Consider the following 16,038-nt stretch of genomic DNA (forward strand, 5'->3'; position numbering starts at 1 on the left):
ACGGCTATTAAACATGACAGTCAAATTTGTGTATATACCCACAAAACTCTTAACTTTTTGCTATAGTCTTGTGTCAATGTAAATATTTGTTATTAAGATATATGAAGTATTATTATATAATTTTTGAACAAACAAATCATATAACTGAAAATGTTTATCATTAATATATCATGTATTATCTTATGATGTTATTACAGTTTGACAACTGTCCTTGTTGCTTCGTAATTGCTTGTAGTTGTAGGTTTTAAATTGATGTAACTAGAACTTTTGCTTTGGGGGAGTGAATCTGATTAAAGAGCTCACCACACAGGGGATATGGAGTAAATCTAAATTTGAATGAATATTTAAACATTTATAAAGTTAGATAGTTACTATACAATTTTTTTTTAATGCTTTTGAGGAGTTTTATCACCGTAATCCCTCCTTATGTACTCCACTGATTTTGCGTCACATTTATTCCACTTCTTATAGGTGTAGGTGGTACTCAGTTGATTTAGTGTATATTAAGTATTGTATCGAGGGGTAGTTTTTTCCGTTCACTTGATTTTTTAGAACGTACATAAATATTGAATCAACGTCATCTAACCATATACATACCTTAAAGTGGTGACTCTGTCAAGATTTTTTGTTTTAAATGCATCTAGCTAGAAAATATATTATTTGAGAAAAAATTTTATCGTTTCATATTTCTCTTGATACCCACCGATTTTGATCTCCAAAAAGTTAGTGGTGCTGACAATCAATATATTTCTTAAAAAAAAATTCCTCTTACCAGATTTTAGAAAATCCAGGTTGTGTGCTTATATAGTACAAATTGGATCTTGGATCCAAGACTTTGCTCTGAGCTCTGAGATCCTTACCATACCATTCTTAAATCGTGTAATACTGATCACAAACGACTTGTCAATGATGGTTTTAGCATTCTGCACTTCTGGCAGAAAATGCATTAATTAAATATCTCATATCTTATAATAGTGATTGAACTATACATAAACTGCAATTAAAATAATTGAACTTATTTTTGTAGGTATTATATAAGATATAAAATCCACATAATAAACTAAATTGATTTTAAGCTTTAAGAAAAATTCACTCTAAACATACTGCAAAATATGAGTGAATTTACATCTCTCATTGTCAGTTATACCATCATTAAATTCGACACTACTGTCATCAGTATGGTAATATGGTTTTTCTGTGAAGTTTTATTTAAGTGTGTGTGTGTGTGTGTGTGTGTGTGTGTGTGTGTGTGTGTGTGTGTGTGTGTGTGTGTGTGTGTGTGTGTGTGTGTGTGTGTGTGTTTGATTGTAATATGTTAACTTTATACTTTTTGAACAAATATTTAATCTTCACTCTTAAAATTCAAAACAGGTATCTTCTGTAAATGAAAAATTGTGTGTTTGTCTTATGTTGTACAATTTTGATGCAAAAACTGAAAATACAATATTACAAATGCTAATTGAAAAATCTGATGCTCTGTTTCAGCATCAGATCCTAATTCAGCTCGCAGAGAGTTCTTATCGTATGCTCTGTCATTAATGCGGTCACACAACGCTGAACACGCCGATAGTCTGCCTGTGCTGGATGTGAGCGCCCTGAGACATATTGCGTATGTGTTCGACGCTCTCATATACTACATGAGATCTAGCTTTGACCAGACATCCTCCACCGATGAGCTCAGGGACACCACTGCCAATAATAGTGACTGGCCTACATTTCAGCAGGTACACAAGCAACAATGCTAACCAGTTCTGTTATAAAATAACGGCTATACTAATTAATTTCATATAAATACCTTACAATACAGACTGTTTTTCAAACATTTTGTCTTGTAAGACTTAAAACTAATATTTGAAACAAAAAATAATACAAATTTTACTCACAGTTTAGAATAAAAAAATATATATTTTGTAGAAAAATCAGCTTTAGTGAAATATTGCTTTATTAAAACTTTGTCAACTTGTGTTCCTTGGAATTCTAGATTGAATAAAGATAAGAAAAGCTTGATAATTTTGATTTGATTAGTGACTTGCTTATATTTAGATAAAATATTCAGTGTGTATTAGTAATGTGTTCCAGTTGGGCACTAAATCCAAATTTCCATTTTGATAATGAAATAAAAGACCAAGGTGTATTGATAGGAGTTTATGAATTTTGTAGTTTTGGTAGTCTTCAATTGAATATTAATAGTGTGTTTAAATATTTTATAAGTATCAGAGATAGCTAGCTATATGGAGAAGTGAATGTGCTAGGACGAGAATGACAATGACGAGACAGATGACGACCAGGGCAGGATGGAGACTGAAACTGAGTCTGTGGATGAGACAGAGGTGGTGGTGATGGCGGGTGGGCCTCCCATATCTAGTGGTGGTGGTAAAGGACGCAAACACGCATTCTTCCAGCGATCAGAGTCTACGCTTTGTCTCGGCTGTCCACCTCCTGACCCCTTTGACACCCCTATGGCCCAAGCCTTGCCCCTAGCTGATCAACCACACCTCCTGCAGCCCAATGCTCGACGGGAAGATCTGTTTGGCATTCCCAAACAACCCATCACAGTTCCCCCTTCAGGTAATTCTGTTTCATTCACATATAATGATTACTGTGGTAATATTATCTAAATTTTTACTATTATGTTGTTTTTATATTCTAGGTTATGTAGTTAATTTTATTTTTATTCTGGGTTTTTAATATGAGTAATGAGGATTAAACTAACATTCACTGATGTCATTAACCTAGAGATCTTGTATAATATTAAAAATTATATCATTTCACCAATAAATAATGTATTAGATCAAAGCTTTATTTATTATATATTCTCAATAAGATTAAAATTATAAAATATTTTTGGAAATCTGTGTTGTTAGTTTGTATAATTTGCTCTATGATGACACAGGGAGTGGAGCTCCTGGTGAAGGCAACCAGCTTGAAGTGCTCCCAACACGACTGAGCTTATCATCACGCGGAGCACAGCCCAAGACCCCAGACATTCCACCTCCACCCTTCAAACCAAGAGGTACGTTTTAAACTGTCATTTAATAATCAACATTTTAGATGCCACAATGTATCAATCAGTATGTGAGGCAGCCCATGGATCGGTGATTGGCCTATGAGATGTGCAACCTCCTCCCCAAGTTACTAATGATGTGTCAAGGAAATAATATTATATTAAAAAATACATATTATGTGTCAAGGAAATAATATTATATTTAAAAAAAACATATTATGGTTAAGTTTGTATTGATCACACCAACATTGTTTAAGTTAAATACTACAAAATTAAAAGTGACACACCAATTGGTCTCCTTTTTAAAAGAAAAGAAAAAAATTAAAGTAAAGTAATACATACTTGTTTTATGTTATATTGTATATATTCATTCTTTTGTGATCGTAACAATAAGTGCCAATCTTAGGGATTTAAATGTAATTCTTGAACAGTTTTTACTAACTTTAAGTTAAAATTTTGTTGACAAGTTATTTATTATTTTCTTATAACCATACGAAGTAGTATGTAATTTAAGCTATGGTTTTAACTAATTGAAAAGTATTTTGATTTACAATATAAAAATACAATCAATCTCAAATAGGTTTTTAATATCAACTAGATATAACTCATTTTCATATTTTGATATTTGGCTCCTCCAAATGCATCAGTATTTCAATAAATTGATAGGATACAATCGATTAATTTTTAAACTTCTTTATTCAATAAAAGTATATAGGTACAATATGAATTGTGTCAAAATTTTTCAAATTTGAAGAGGAGTAATATTTTTACTAAGGGAGTTATTTCAAATTTATAATCTACTGAATCTTTAATAAATATTCAGATTCGAGAATTGATCGACAGGATATAACAATCGAATCTGTACACAAATTACCCGATTGTTAAAACGTGTTTGCCGTGCCTTGTGTTTTAAAAACCATAAACAAATAACCTAATTGACAAATTATCAATATTTTGCTTACAGCTAATGCTTTTTATATTTACATTCACAAAGCGCAGCAAGTCTGTTGTAATATTTGCAACAACTGCTGATCAGCACAATCATCGGCACAAATTACTGATTGCCAAAACGTGTTTTTTATGTACTTTGTTTATGAAAACCTGTAGATAGATACCTAATTAACAAAGTCTCATGTTTTCGCTTGCAGTTAAGTAGAAGATGTGACTTGATTGTTAATATATAACTATTTTTCTAGACCCTGAAAAACTTTAAAATAGAGTTAGTATTCTTGGATTATTTTTTTATTTATATTGATCGGACAGTTTCAGAAAGTTTAGGAATAGCAAGAATTGAATTGGTGATCATTTTGTTTAAATCATAGTTAATATAAAAAAAGCAAATAGGGTTCAAAATTCAATTTTCTAAAATTGGGAATTGGTTTTAAGATTCAAACAATCTGAATTGATATTATTAAATATAAAAGAATCTTGTTCAACTGGGTTTAAACATTTTGTTTACATAAAACAAATTCATGTTGTATAATGTATAAATTAATACTTGTTTGTAATTTTAATATATTATCTAGCATATATTGGATTATATCAGTGGAAACAAACAGTAATATCGTTTTTATAAAATGTTCTCAGAGGAAGGGATGGTAGAGGACAACACTCCACAGGACCTTTCTGTCAATAAAGATGCAATGGTTGTAGAAACTGAGGAGGACTCTAAAATGAGTATTGGTGAAAATTCTCAAGGTTTGTTATTCATTTATATACATTTTGTGATTGGTAATTTGTAAGTAGAACAGGATTGATACAAAGATTAGCCATCATTATTATTTGTAAGAAACTGAAATACAATGCGTCAAGATCTGGTATTTAGGTCTTGTTCTTGGATTGCAATGATGTGTCAAAAATGAATCTCAAAAATTTGCTGGCCTTCAGAAAAAGATTTGGAACCATGAACCATTTGAAAAGATCTCGACAATTAAATTTGCTAAGATACTGTCACTAATAATAACTGGAAGTTTTGTCCATGTCTCACCACTTCCATGAAAGTCTCTTGATCAATCACATTGAAGTTTGCTGGCATATTGTCCAATAACTCTTCATTCTTGGTGTAAAATAACGGGACAAGCTATATAGAATGCATTATCATGACACTTGCTGATCAGTGTATCCAAAAGAATGGAAATAGGGGTAGAGAGAGATTATAATCAGTTTTTTATATGATTCAGGAAGTCTCAAAATAAACTTTTCTAAATATTTACATCTCATGTTGGGCTTAAGTTTTTTTTAATTACATCCTAATTTGCACATTTTTGTAGTAAAAAGAAAAATAATCACCTTTAAATGAACCCTTTGAGTGCCGGAGCATCGTTATTTGCGATCCTGCATTATATGCAAGAAATGCCAAAATCGATATTTCCGACTTCTGCAGTAACGCTTATATTTTATATAGTATTTATCTAAATTGGCTCAATGACTATACATACGCATTCCAAAGGCTTCAACATAACTTTTGATGAAGGTTTTGTTGAATTTTGGGTTGATTCTGATTTTTACGGCGGTTGTAAAGAGAGCACGTCCTAGTCGAATATAGAATCGACAGCGACATGGACGAGCCATCACATGTTTTGTTTGCGCTGGTGTTTATTTCACAAATTATTGTAAATATTGAAAGTTTTTAAGTGTAAATGGGTTTGTGGTGTTAGTATCTTCATATTATTTTGTTTGTTTATGTTGTTCTAGTCTGTGTATAAGTAGAACAATGACTTGACCATGAGTTACGGCGATCGTAAGCAGCTAGTACTTTATTAAATACATTTGTATAGTTTTTATGTTTTTTGTCTTTGTTCAGTGATATTTATAAACAATGAGTCGTAAAAACATTGCTGACAATGAAGACCTAGTATTGCAGGCATTAGATTCAAGTATTAGCAGTGTAGACAAGACAGAGTGTCAAGTTAGGTTAGAAACTTTCCAGTTTTGTAGTGGTTCATATTTATTTTCCAAACTTTAATTATAAGTATAAAAAAAATGTTTATATGTCTTTTTGTAAAGAATGGAGTATAAGATAGCATAACTGAAAATGAAAAAATAAAATATTTCAATAACACTCAAAGGGTTAACCATTTTACTGCCGGACCTGTTCTTTTGTGATATGGCAAAAAAGGCGATGGATATAGACCAGGTGTCAAGTAAAAATTCAAGCCATAATTTGAGTAAAATGTATTGTCTCATATATAAAAATTCATTACTTAAAAATGAAATTCATTTCATTTATTTTTGATCAGAAATAAATAAATTTTGTCTAAACTATATTTGAACTGTGTATTAATGATTTCAAATCAACCTCAGAAATTATAAATAAAATCACAACTCATTCTACATTCTACATTATTTTTAAATAAGATTTATATGTAACAAAAAATTGAATCAAAAATAATGTTCAAGATCATAAAAATGTATTGAGAGGTGTCTCAGTTCAAGATAATTTTGTTTCTAATGAAGTGGTCTTAGCTATAACAATGTTAATGTACTGTTTTTATTCTAAATATATTTAAAAACATTTTTTATGTATCTTAGGTTTAAAAAACTTGTCTATCATAATTAAAAATATGGTAATGCTTTTAATACATTTTAACTTTTGAAATCTTAACTAGCTAAAGTCTATGATCTTTTTATATGGTTATAAGTGTAAACATTATTTATGCAAGGTCATGGAGTCTTACTTAACTATCATTTCAATTTTAGAATGCATTCGGGCTCCCATCATAATCTCTCCACCTGGGGCACCTAGTACCACCACTAGCACAAGTCTTGGTGACTCTGGTGCTGTTGATGACAGTTCGAGCCGGCCCAATGTCAAGAGTGTCATCGTCAGAGCTGGACCAGCTTCTCTGGTGAGTTCTACTCTCTCAAATATTTATATATGTATATCCTTTAAACATTTTATTTGTTACTACTAACTAGTTTTTGGCATAGCCCGTAATCATATCATTATAAATAACCTCAGATTTCAATAACAAATTAAAAGAAGTAAGTATATGTGTTAAATTAATCATGAGGGTACAACATTTATAACATTTACGTGGACTTATCTTTTAGCGTACGTATTTCACGTATGGGTTTTTATTATTGACTTAATTTTTTCGTGACTGTTTGTTAGTAAAATCTGTCTGACATCTTTATTTAAATTCTCCTTTAGATAACTGTTTTTATAACTACTCCATTTTTTATAACCCTGTTTTGGCACATTTTGTGTATTCAGTTATTCAGCAGTTTCTCTTCTCGACTATTACTGTGGTCAGTGTCAAGATTAGTATTATGAATTAAGGTTTATTTTAAAATGTCTTAAATAAGCATACAAACTTGATTATTTCACATATGTGTACTACACAATGACTCTTGATATTGTGGCCTTATAAAGCATACATTTTAATTTTGGTATTTATTTAAGTGCAGCAAATTTGTTTGCTTGGCTAGTGTTCCTAACTTTAAATACTGGTCTTTTAATCGATAACCTGATCTCAAACAAGTATTTAATTTCATAATATGTGTCTGTAATCCAATGACAAATGTATAATAATTCATACTAAATAACTAAATAAACTATTCTGCATTGTCTCTTATATAAGTATATCAATAATGGAATGTTAAACTGTAATTTTAGAATGGAGATGTAGTGACTTCACCAGTGAAACCAGTTTTGGACACCATTTCTGCACCAAATGATGACATCTCAGCTAATGTTACAGTTGAGACCACTCAGCCCTTGCAACCTAGGTAAGTGGATAATATACAGATATACATTACTTTTAAGTTTTAACTCTCAAGATGAGCTTGTTTCAGTTATATTTACAAATATTTAAATAATGTTGTTTGTTGCAACAAACAAGAGCAGTAAGAATTTTATTTTTGTATGATTCTGTTTAAGAGTGCATTATTGTTCTGTCTAATAATGCACACAGTGTATAAATGATTTCAAATCGACCTCAGAAATAATAAATAAAATCACAACTCACTCTACATTATATTAAAATAAAAGGGAAGGTGATATGTAACTAAATTTCAAAAAAAATGGCTCAAAAATTGTTTATTAAATGATAAAAATATAGTGCAAGGTGTCTCAATTCCAGGTAAAATTAATGAAATTGTATTGATCATATGGTTTTACGTAAAATAACACTCTTTATTAGATTAGAGTGAGATTAAGAGTGATATACATTTTTACGTTTATTGTACATTATGTATATGAATAAAATATTTTTTCTATGAATGCTTGAGTTTTAATTTTATCAAGGTCTCGTCAGTTCCTTTGCATCTTATACTTAATCACAATGTTCTGAAATCACTATACTGAACATTGCCGTCACATATTGATGTACTTAGTTAGGGAAAGCGATTCTGTCATAATGGTGCTTAGAAAAACAGCATCTAGAATTATCGGATTAGTTCATTGTCAATTTCTTGCATAACTGTTTATTTTTACGGATTTTCAACTTGCTTTACTTAATTCAAGTAAGTAATTTATGTATCTCGTGTATTAGACCGACACCTGTGATTGGCCAGTCTGTGTCCCACGACCTACTGTTGGGCCGCTGGCGTCTGTCCCTGGACTTGTTTGGCCGAGTGTTTATGGAGGATGTGGGTTTGGAGCCCGGATCTGTAGTCAGCGAGTTGGGCGGCTTTCCTGTCAAGGAGGCAAAATTTCGTAGAGACATGGAGAAACTAAGAAGCTTGCAAAACAGAGATCTCACTTTAGCTAAGGTAAGTCTCATAAATATGAATTTATTGTGACTCTAGTTGACATTGAACACAGGCAAAAAGATGAGTTGATTTGCCATTTGGAGAGTGAAAAATCTAATGATGTGTCACAAATAAATCAACTAACCAAAGATAAACTGGTACTAGAAAACAAGATTAAATTGATTCAGAAGAAATTGGATGAATATGTATTAAGGTCAAATGCATTTTTTACAAATAATAATGATTCAATTGAACCCAATAAGCCACAAAATTTAATTAAAAAAATCCATCTCTAAACAGGATAATGCTTCTCAAACTCAAAATCAGAGTAGTTTTAGCCTTGAGCTGCTGGGCAATGAGTGGCTGAAGGATGACATAATTAAACGGTATCTAGATATTGTGAACTACAGTGTGAAGGGGCTGGACATTAGCACGATGTGTATCAATCCTGGTATTAGTCATGCTATCAGGTGCTTTCCTGATATGGAATTTACAATATCATCGCTTAACCTACAGGAAGTGAACTATGTTTTCATCCCAGTAAATGATGCAGCACCTAGTAACACAGTGGCTGGGTCACACTGGAGCTTATTGTTCTATCAAAGGTCTGTGAACACTTTTTACCATTTTGATTCAATGGGACAGTATAATATAAGGGCAGCAAAAGAAATAATATCTAAATTTACAACACTTAAGATCTTTGAAAACGCTAAATTTGAAAACATTCAATGCCCTCAACAACACAACACTTTAGATTGTGGAATTTATTTATGTCTGTTTGTTGACTGGCTGTTTAGAGGAATAATTGCAAATAAAGTGTCTTACTTCATCGCCAACTGCTCAAGATTTATGAGGATAAGTGAAAGTGACATTGTTTCTAAACGATCTTGTCTGGCTTATTTGTGTTACAGAGACCAGCACCTGCAATTTAACCCAAGTACAATTCAAAAGTTGTTACTGGGAACAATCAATGAATCAAAGTGTCCAGATGTGAACGATAATAAAACAGGACAAAACCACAGGGATGGAGATGGTCAGTGGAGAACTGTTGGAAAAAGCAATATACATAGGAATAGTGCAAACAATAAATCACTAACTAAATTTGAAATCCCCACATCTAACCAATATGACATTTTGGACAAAATTTATAATAAAAAAGACTCTGTTTCGAACGATGATCCCATTAACGCCACAAACGGGTCTAGCAAAGCTAAAGATATGCAAAAGGGGTCTGTTTCCAATGAAAGTCTGCATAAAAAAAGAAATAAAAGTCTAGAGAAAAGGATAAAAATTGAGTTGTTTGCAGACAGTCAAGGTCGAGAATTACCTGAGATTATTGGCTCCTGCAGTAAGGGTTTGGTGTATGTAAACGGACTAATTACATCTGGTGCCACAGTCGGACAAGTTTACAGTAATGCTAAAAAATCTCACAGTGACCCACTTGTCTTAATAGCAGGATCCAATGACGTTGTCAAAAAATCATTTAAATCGATATATGAGACAATGGAGAGGGATCTCCAAATTCTTAGTGAGGCCAGACCAGTTATAATTACTACGATCCCACCTCGCTATGACATTCAGAAAACTGATCCTATTCAGGATGAAATAGCATTAGCCAATAATTATATAAAGGAAATTGCTGTCAGAATGAAAACTGTTCAACTTATTGATTTGGACGATTTGAAAAAAATCCACTTTTCACGACGGGGTTTACATTTGAATCTTAGGGGCAAGAGAAAATTGGCATTCATGATTATACAGCACCTTACTAATATCAAAACAAAAGCCAATACAAGAAGGGAAATTTTTAAAATCAACTCGATGGCTGACTTTCCCCCCTTGGTGCCTCCGAAGGGAGCTGCAACATGCACTTCACCTTCTGTGCAAAAGTCTCATGAGGTTGGTGAACATCTCAAGCCAATTCACGTTAATGAGCTGAAGATGGAGGATGTAATCCAAAGCTACCGATACAACAAGGAAGTAGCTTTTGCTCATTGTATTTCAGCGGACTTGAACAATATCAGAAGCTTAAGTGCAGGAGTAGCAACAGTGTTCAAAGATCAATTTGGCAAACCAGCACCCTCTGACTGTGTCTCTGACCACCTCTCAATCCAGAGGATAGAAAATGGTGCTACAGTTTATGGTTTAATAACTAAACCCCAATATTATACCAAACCAAATTTAACGGATTACAACTTGGCATTTGAAGAACTTACACAGGACTTTAAGAAAAGAGGTCTAAAGAAATTAATCTGTTCCCCAATGGGGTGTGTCAGGGACAGAATTTCCATTGAACATTTTGCAGCTAATGTGATGAAGTTTCAACAAGCCACGGGATCTCATATACAGATAATAACTTACAACGAAAATTCAAACCACAATTTAAGAAATGGACTTTCACACGCAGACTTTTTGAAGGAGTTGAGACACATCATCAGCATTCATCAGGCATCATTCGACAGGCAGCGAGAAACAAACCAAACATCAGATTTGACTTTGGATGACTCTTCAACCTTGGAAGAAAGAAATGACATTCCACACGCAGGACCAGTGCAGTTGACCACCAGTTCTATATTAAGTGATAGTGGAGAGTCATTAGATCGTTCTAGTGATATCAGTGTTCACTTTGAGGAGGAATTGTCATCTGTTAACTCTTTAAACTCCTCAGTCATTCAAAGCCAGACTACGACTTAAAAAATAATGGTAAAAATAAGAATATAAAAATTTTTCATCAAAATATTCAAAATTTAAAATCTAGAATTGAACCTTTACAAATTGTCTTAGATGAAATAGATCCGCATATAATTGTTTTATCTGAACATGACATGAGGTCTCATGATATTGACAGACTTAATATTAACAATTACAGAGTAACATCACATTTTTGCAGAGAAAAATCAAATAAGGGAGGAGTAATAATCTTAAGTAAAGAACAAATTGAGTGGTGGCAATTCGTCTTCCAAAGAGTTTGTGTGAGGAGAGACAGTTTGAGTTTTGTGCAACATTGTTCCTTTTTAAAAATTTTAAGTTTGTTTTAATTGGTCTTTACAGGTCCCCCAGCTCAAATGTTAATGTATTTTTGGATAAATTAAGTTGTCTTATAGATTTAGTTATTAAAAAGTATCCATATATTATTTTAGCAGGGGACTTAAATATAAATGTTTTAAAAAATAGTAGCGAACATGTAAAACTTAAAAATATCTTGAAAAGCTTTGATATGAATTATGCAGTAAATTTCCCAACAAGAGTATTCCAAGGGTCTGTATCAGCAATAGATAATTTCTTAACTAGTTTAAAAAAAATATCAAATATTAGTAACTGGAGTAATAACTATGCTATCTGACCATGATGGTCAAGTATTAGAAATAGTGAATACATGTAGAAATAATGTAAGAAATAATTGTTTAATAAATATCAAGAGGGATTTTTCAGAAGAAAATATGGTAATGTTCAAAGAACTATTAGAGAGGGAAACGTGGCAGACGGTTTTTCTTTCACCTGTGCATGAAAAATTTGGTATATTTTACAGTACATTCATCAACTACTTTAATATATCTTTTCCAAAGAAATGTTTTAAAACAAAAAAAGTTCTGAATAAATGGATAAACCAAGAGTTAAAGGAGGAAAAACAAAATATAATTCAACTAAATAAGAAAGCTCGAGTAACAAATGATTTGAATCTATCTAAACTATGTAAGCACATAAATAAAATCTACAAAACAAATTTACTGACAGCTAAAAAAGATTTCTTTGATCAAAAAATTAAAAAGTAAAAAAATAAAAATAAAACTACTTGGAATATAATAAATTCAGAAACTGGTGACAAGTTAAAGAGCTTTAACAACATCAAAATTAAAAATAATAACCGAGTAATTGTGAATCCACTGAAAATAAGTAAAATTTTCAATGAATTCTTTACAGGAATGATATCTGCCAATGTAAATACGGACAATGGCACCTGCATAAACAATAATCTATCGGTCATTAGTGGGCAAAATTTATTTGGTTCTAATTTTGAAAAAATATTTTATTTAACACAAACAGATGAGATGGAAATCCAAAAGATAATAAACTCTTTTCAAAACAAATTTTCAAGTGGCCATGATGACATCCCAATGACAATCATAAAAACTGTGAATAAACAACTGAGCAAAGTATTAGTACATTTAATAAATTCATCATTTATTTGTGGTATTTTTCCTGATCAACTCAAAATTGCAAAAGTTATCCCAATCTACAAAAAAAATGACCCCTTGGATATTAAAAATTATCGACCAGTATCACTGTTGCCATCACTATCAAAAATTTATGAAAAAGTAGTTTATAGCAGACTTATGCAATTTTTAGAGAATAATGATATTCTGGAGACTATTCAACATGGCTTCAGAAAACAAAAATCAACAATCACAGCAGTGGTAAGCTTTATTGAATCAATTATAGAGGCAATAGACAGAGGAGAAAAAGTAATAGGAATTTTTATGGACCTGTCTAAAGCATTTGACAGTGTGAATCATTCACTGCTATTGCTGAAGCTGCAAGAGTTGGGTATAAAAAACAATGCATTAAGTTGGTTTGAATCATATCTTTCTAATAGAAAACAATTTGTTCAAATTAACCACATTACTGAAAAAAATTATGTAGTTAAATTTCAATCCAACCTTGAATCAATAAATGTAGGGGTACCGCAAGGCTCCATTTTAGGACCTCTCCTTTTTTTGTGTTATTTAAATAACATAGCAAAATGTTTAAATTTTGAGCCTTATTCAGGACTTTGTCTCTATGCTGACGACTCTAACTTGAAAGTTTCAGGGAAGACAGTAGAAGAGATAGAGTTACTGACCTCAATCGAATTGGCCTGTATTGAACAATTTTTTCAAAACCACAATTTAACTCTAAATTCTGATAAAACCAAGCTTGTAAATTTTAAAACAAAACAATCCAATCAAATTTTAGATTTAAATATTGAAATTAATGACAGTGTAATTGAAAGGGTTGATCAGATAAAATTTCTAGGATTATTGGTTGATAGTAATTTGTCATGGGATGAACATACTAAATTGGTTTTAAACAAAATAAATTCAGGCCTATTTGCAATTCGAAAGATGTTAAATTTGTGTAGTTTCGAAACTTTAAAATTGATTTATTATTCTCATATCCAGTCTCACATAGCCTATGGCATTTGTGTATATGGAACAACAAAAATGGAAAACCTCACGGAAATATTGAAAGTCCAAAAAAGAGCAGTCAGAGTCATGTTACATCTGAATTTTAATGATTCTGTCAAAGAAAAGTTCAAAGAACTAAAAATATTGACCGTTTATGGGCTATTTATTTATGAGTGCATAATGTTCCTAAGATACAACCCACTAAGGGATCAACATTATTTTATTCACTCGTACAATACACGACACAAAAATGAGTCTAATTTTCCAAGTTACCGTCTGGAGTTCTACAAAAAAAAAAAAAAAAACAACATTTGCAGGAAATAAATTCTTGAAAAAGTTACCAGAAGAAATTAAAAAAGAGGACAATTGTAATATATTTAAGAAAAAGTTAAAAGCATTTTTGACAGGTTTAGCTTTGTACTCTATAGAGGAATTTGAAAAGGGTATTTTTTAATAATAACAATTGATTTTTAGATTTAGTTTTGGATGTAGTCTTTATTTTATATTATTGAAACTTGACACTATTCTAATGTAAGAAATGTACTATATGTTTTTGAATAAAGAATATTTGACTATTGACTATTGACTACATATTAAAAACAATGTAAGTTTTACATAATATATTTATCTATATATATATATATATATATATATATATATATATAGTCATCTTAAATCATTTTATATTTACTTAAGTGTTGATAATTAAATGTCAACATGTGAACTGTATTATTTTAAAATGTGGATAGATATAAGTTTTTAACTGTATTTTAGTGCAAAATTAATAATGACGAAATTCTTTAGTAAGCAGTTGAAAACAATTAAATTTATTATTTGGTGATATTTATTATAATTTTACTATCACTCGCCAATTGATTTTGTTAACTGAATTTTACTAGTTTCTAGTAAAATATAATCAAAGCCTAATGAAAGGAATGTTGTAACTTAGATGGAAAGAGATAGGACACAGCTGATTGTACAGACCATGAAAGAATTAAACACCCAGTACAACACATACAACCGGCGAGCGTCTGCTTCTCAGCCTCCATTGGCTGTCAATAGGGTCAAGGTCACCTTCAAGGATGAGCCAGGGGAAGGTTCTGGAGTGGCCAGGAGCTTCTACACAGCCATTGCTGAGGTATTGTGTCATATTTTATTCTCTCTTGGAAGATGTTCAAAAATGGAATTATTTTATAAAGATGATTAATGAAATAGATATAATAGTAGTTATGGAGTAGTTATTAATATTGGAATATGTGTTGTAATTCACTAGTGGATTTGTGAGTAAGTGTTCAACAGCTCAAGCAATTATATGAAATAGCAATATTTGTACAAAAAATCAAGACAATTCTGTCTAGTGAACGCAAGATGAATACAAATTGAAAGAAAAATATTACTGACAAAAGCACAATAATTTGTTAGTTTGGTAATATATCTATAGTAAACAAATATAGTATATATATCTGATATACAAAGTAAACAAAATCATGTTTTCACAATCTGTAACATGTGGTCATCTGCGAATAGAGGCAGGCTTACACTGATACACGAACATTAACATAAAAGATACAGAATGCAAAAAATATTATTTTCAAAACTCATTTCTTAAAAGAATTATCTATTTATGATTTTTCAAAAACAGTTTACAACACAAACGTTTTAGCGATCGGTAATTTGTTTACTGCTTATCAGCTGATAATTAATGACGTTGCGAGTGTCTCCTCACATTTGATTGCTGAATGCTATCAACCAATTTTCAAATCTAAATCTTGTTTAAGATTTGGTAGATTCAAGATTCAGCTTTTGACACATAACTGTTAGTTGCCATAAAAGCTGATTTTAAACTCAAAATTTCAGTGACTTAAAACCTTAATCTGTAACTTGTTGGTGACTTCCGTGACCAGTAGATACCCTGAGTTATTGTTATTTGCCACTTTCAAGGTTACTTTTTAAAATATAGTAAGAAAATAACTCAAAATGATACACAGAGTTCTTGTTATCACACAAATACAACACCTCAAAAAATTAAAACATTTTCATTGTACCGTTTTACTGGCACATGTGGGGTTAGCTTTGAAATTTAAGTTTTGTGAAGGTTCAAAAAGGAAACGAAAATCTTCTGTAATTAATAAAGTTCAAACTAAAATAAAATGTCTTCTTGAAAATAATCACTGG

The 16,038-nt window shown here is 31.2% G+C and overlaps 1 protein-coding gene across 6 annotated transcripts in view; it reads left to right on the plus strand.

The window, feature by feature from the left end:
• LOC124359257 (E3 ubiquitin-protein ligase UBR5) overlaps positions 1 to 16,038 on the plus strand; it is a 115,913-nt gene that overhangs the window by 85,721 nt on the left and 14,154 nt on the right. For 5 of the 6 annotated variants that reach the window (XM_046811856.1, XM_046811859.1, XM_046811860.1 and 2 more), the window contains exons 33-40: positions 1,486 to 1,724; positions 2,253 to 2,568; positions 2,894 to 3,013; positions 4,592 to 4,702; positions 6,704 to 6,852; positions 7,623 to 7,735; positions 8,500 to 8,719; positions 14,813 to 15,001. In XM_046811856.1, the coding sequence (XP_046667812.1) occupies positions 1,486 to 1,724; positions 2,253 to 2,568; positions 2,894 to 3,013; positions 4,592 to 4,702; positions 6,704 to 6,852; positions 7,623 to 7,735; positions 8,500 to 8,719; positions 14,813 to 15,001 (1,457 nt within the window). The remainder of the gene's footprint in view (positions 1 to 1,485; positions 1,725 to 2,252; positions 2,569 to 2,893; positions 3,014 to 4,591; positions 4,703 to 6,703; positions 6,853 to 7,622; positions 7,736 to 8,499; positions 8,720 to 14,812; positions 15,002 to 16,038) is intronic. The other variant, XM_046811858.1, reaches the window with a different exon arrangement.

Source organism: Homalodisca vitripennis, chromosome 4, assembly GCF_021130785.1.
Source record: "Homalodisca vitripennis isolate AUS2020 chromosome 4, UT_GWSS_2.1, whole genome shotgun sequence".
Lineage (NCBI taxonomy): Eukaryota > Metazoa > Arthropoda > Insecta > Hemiptera > Cicadellidae > Homalodisca > Homalodisca vitripennis.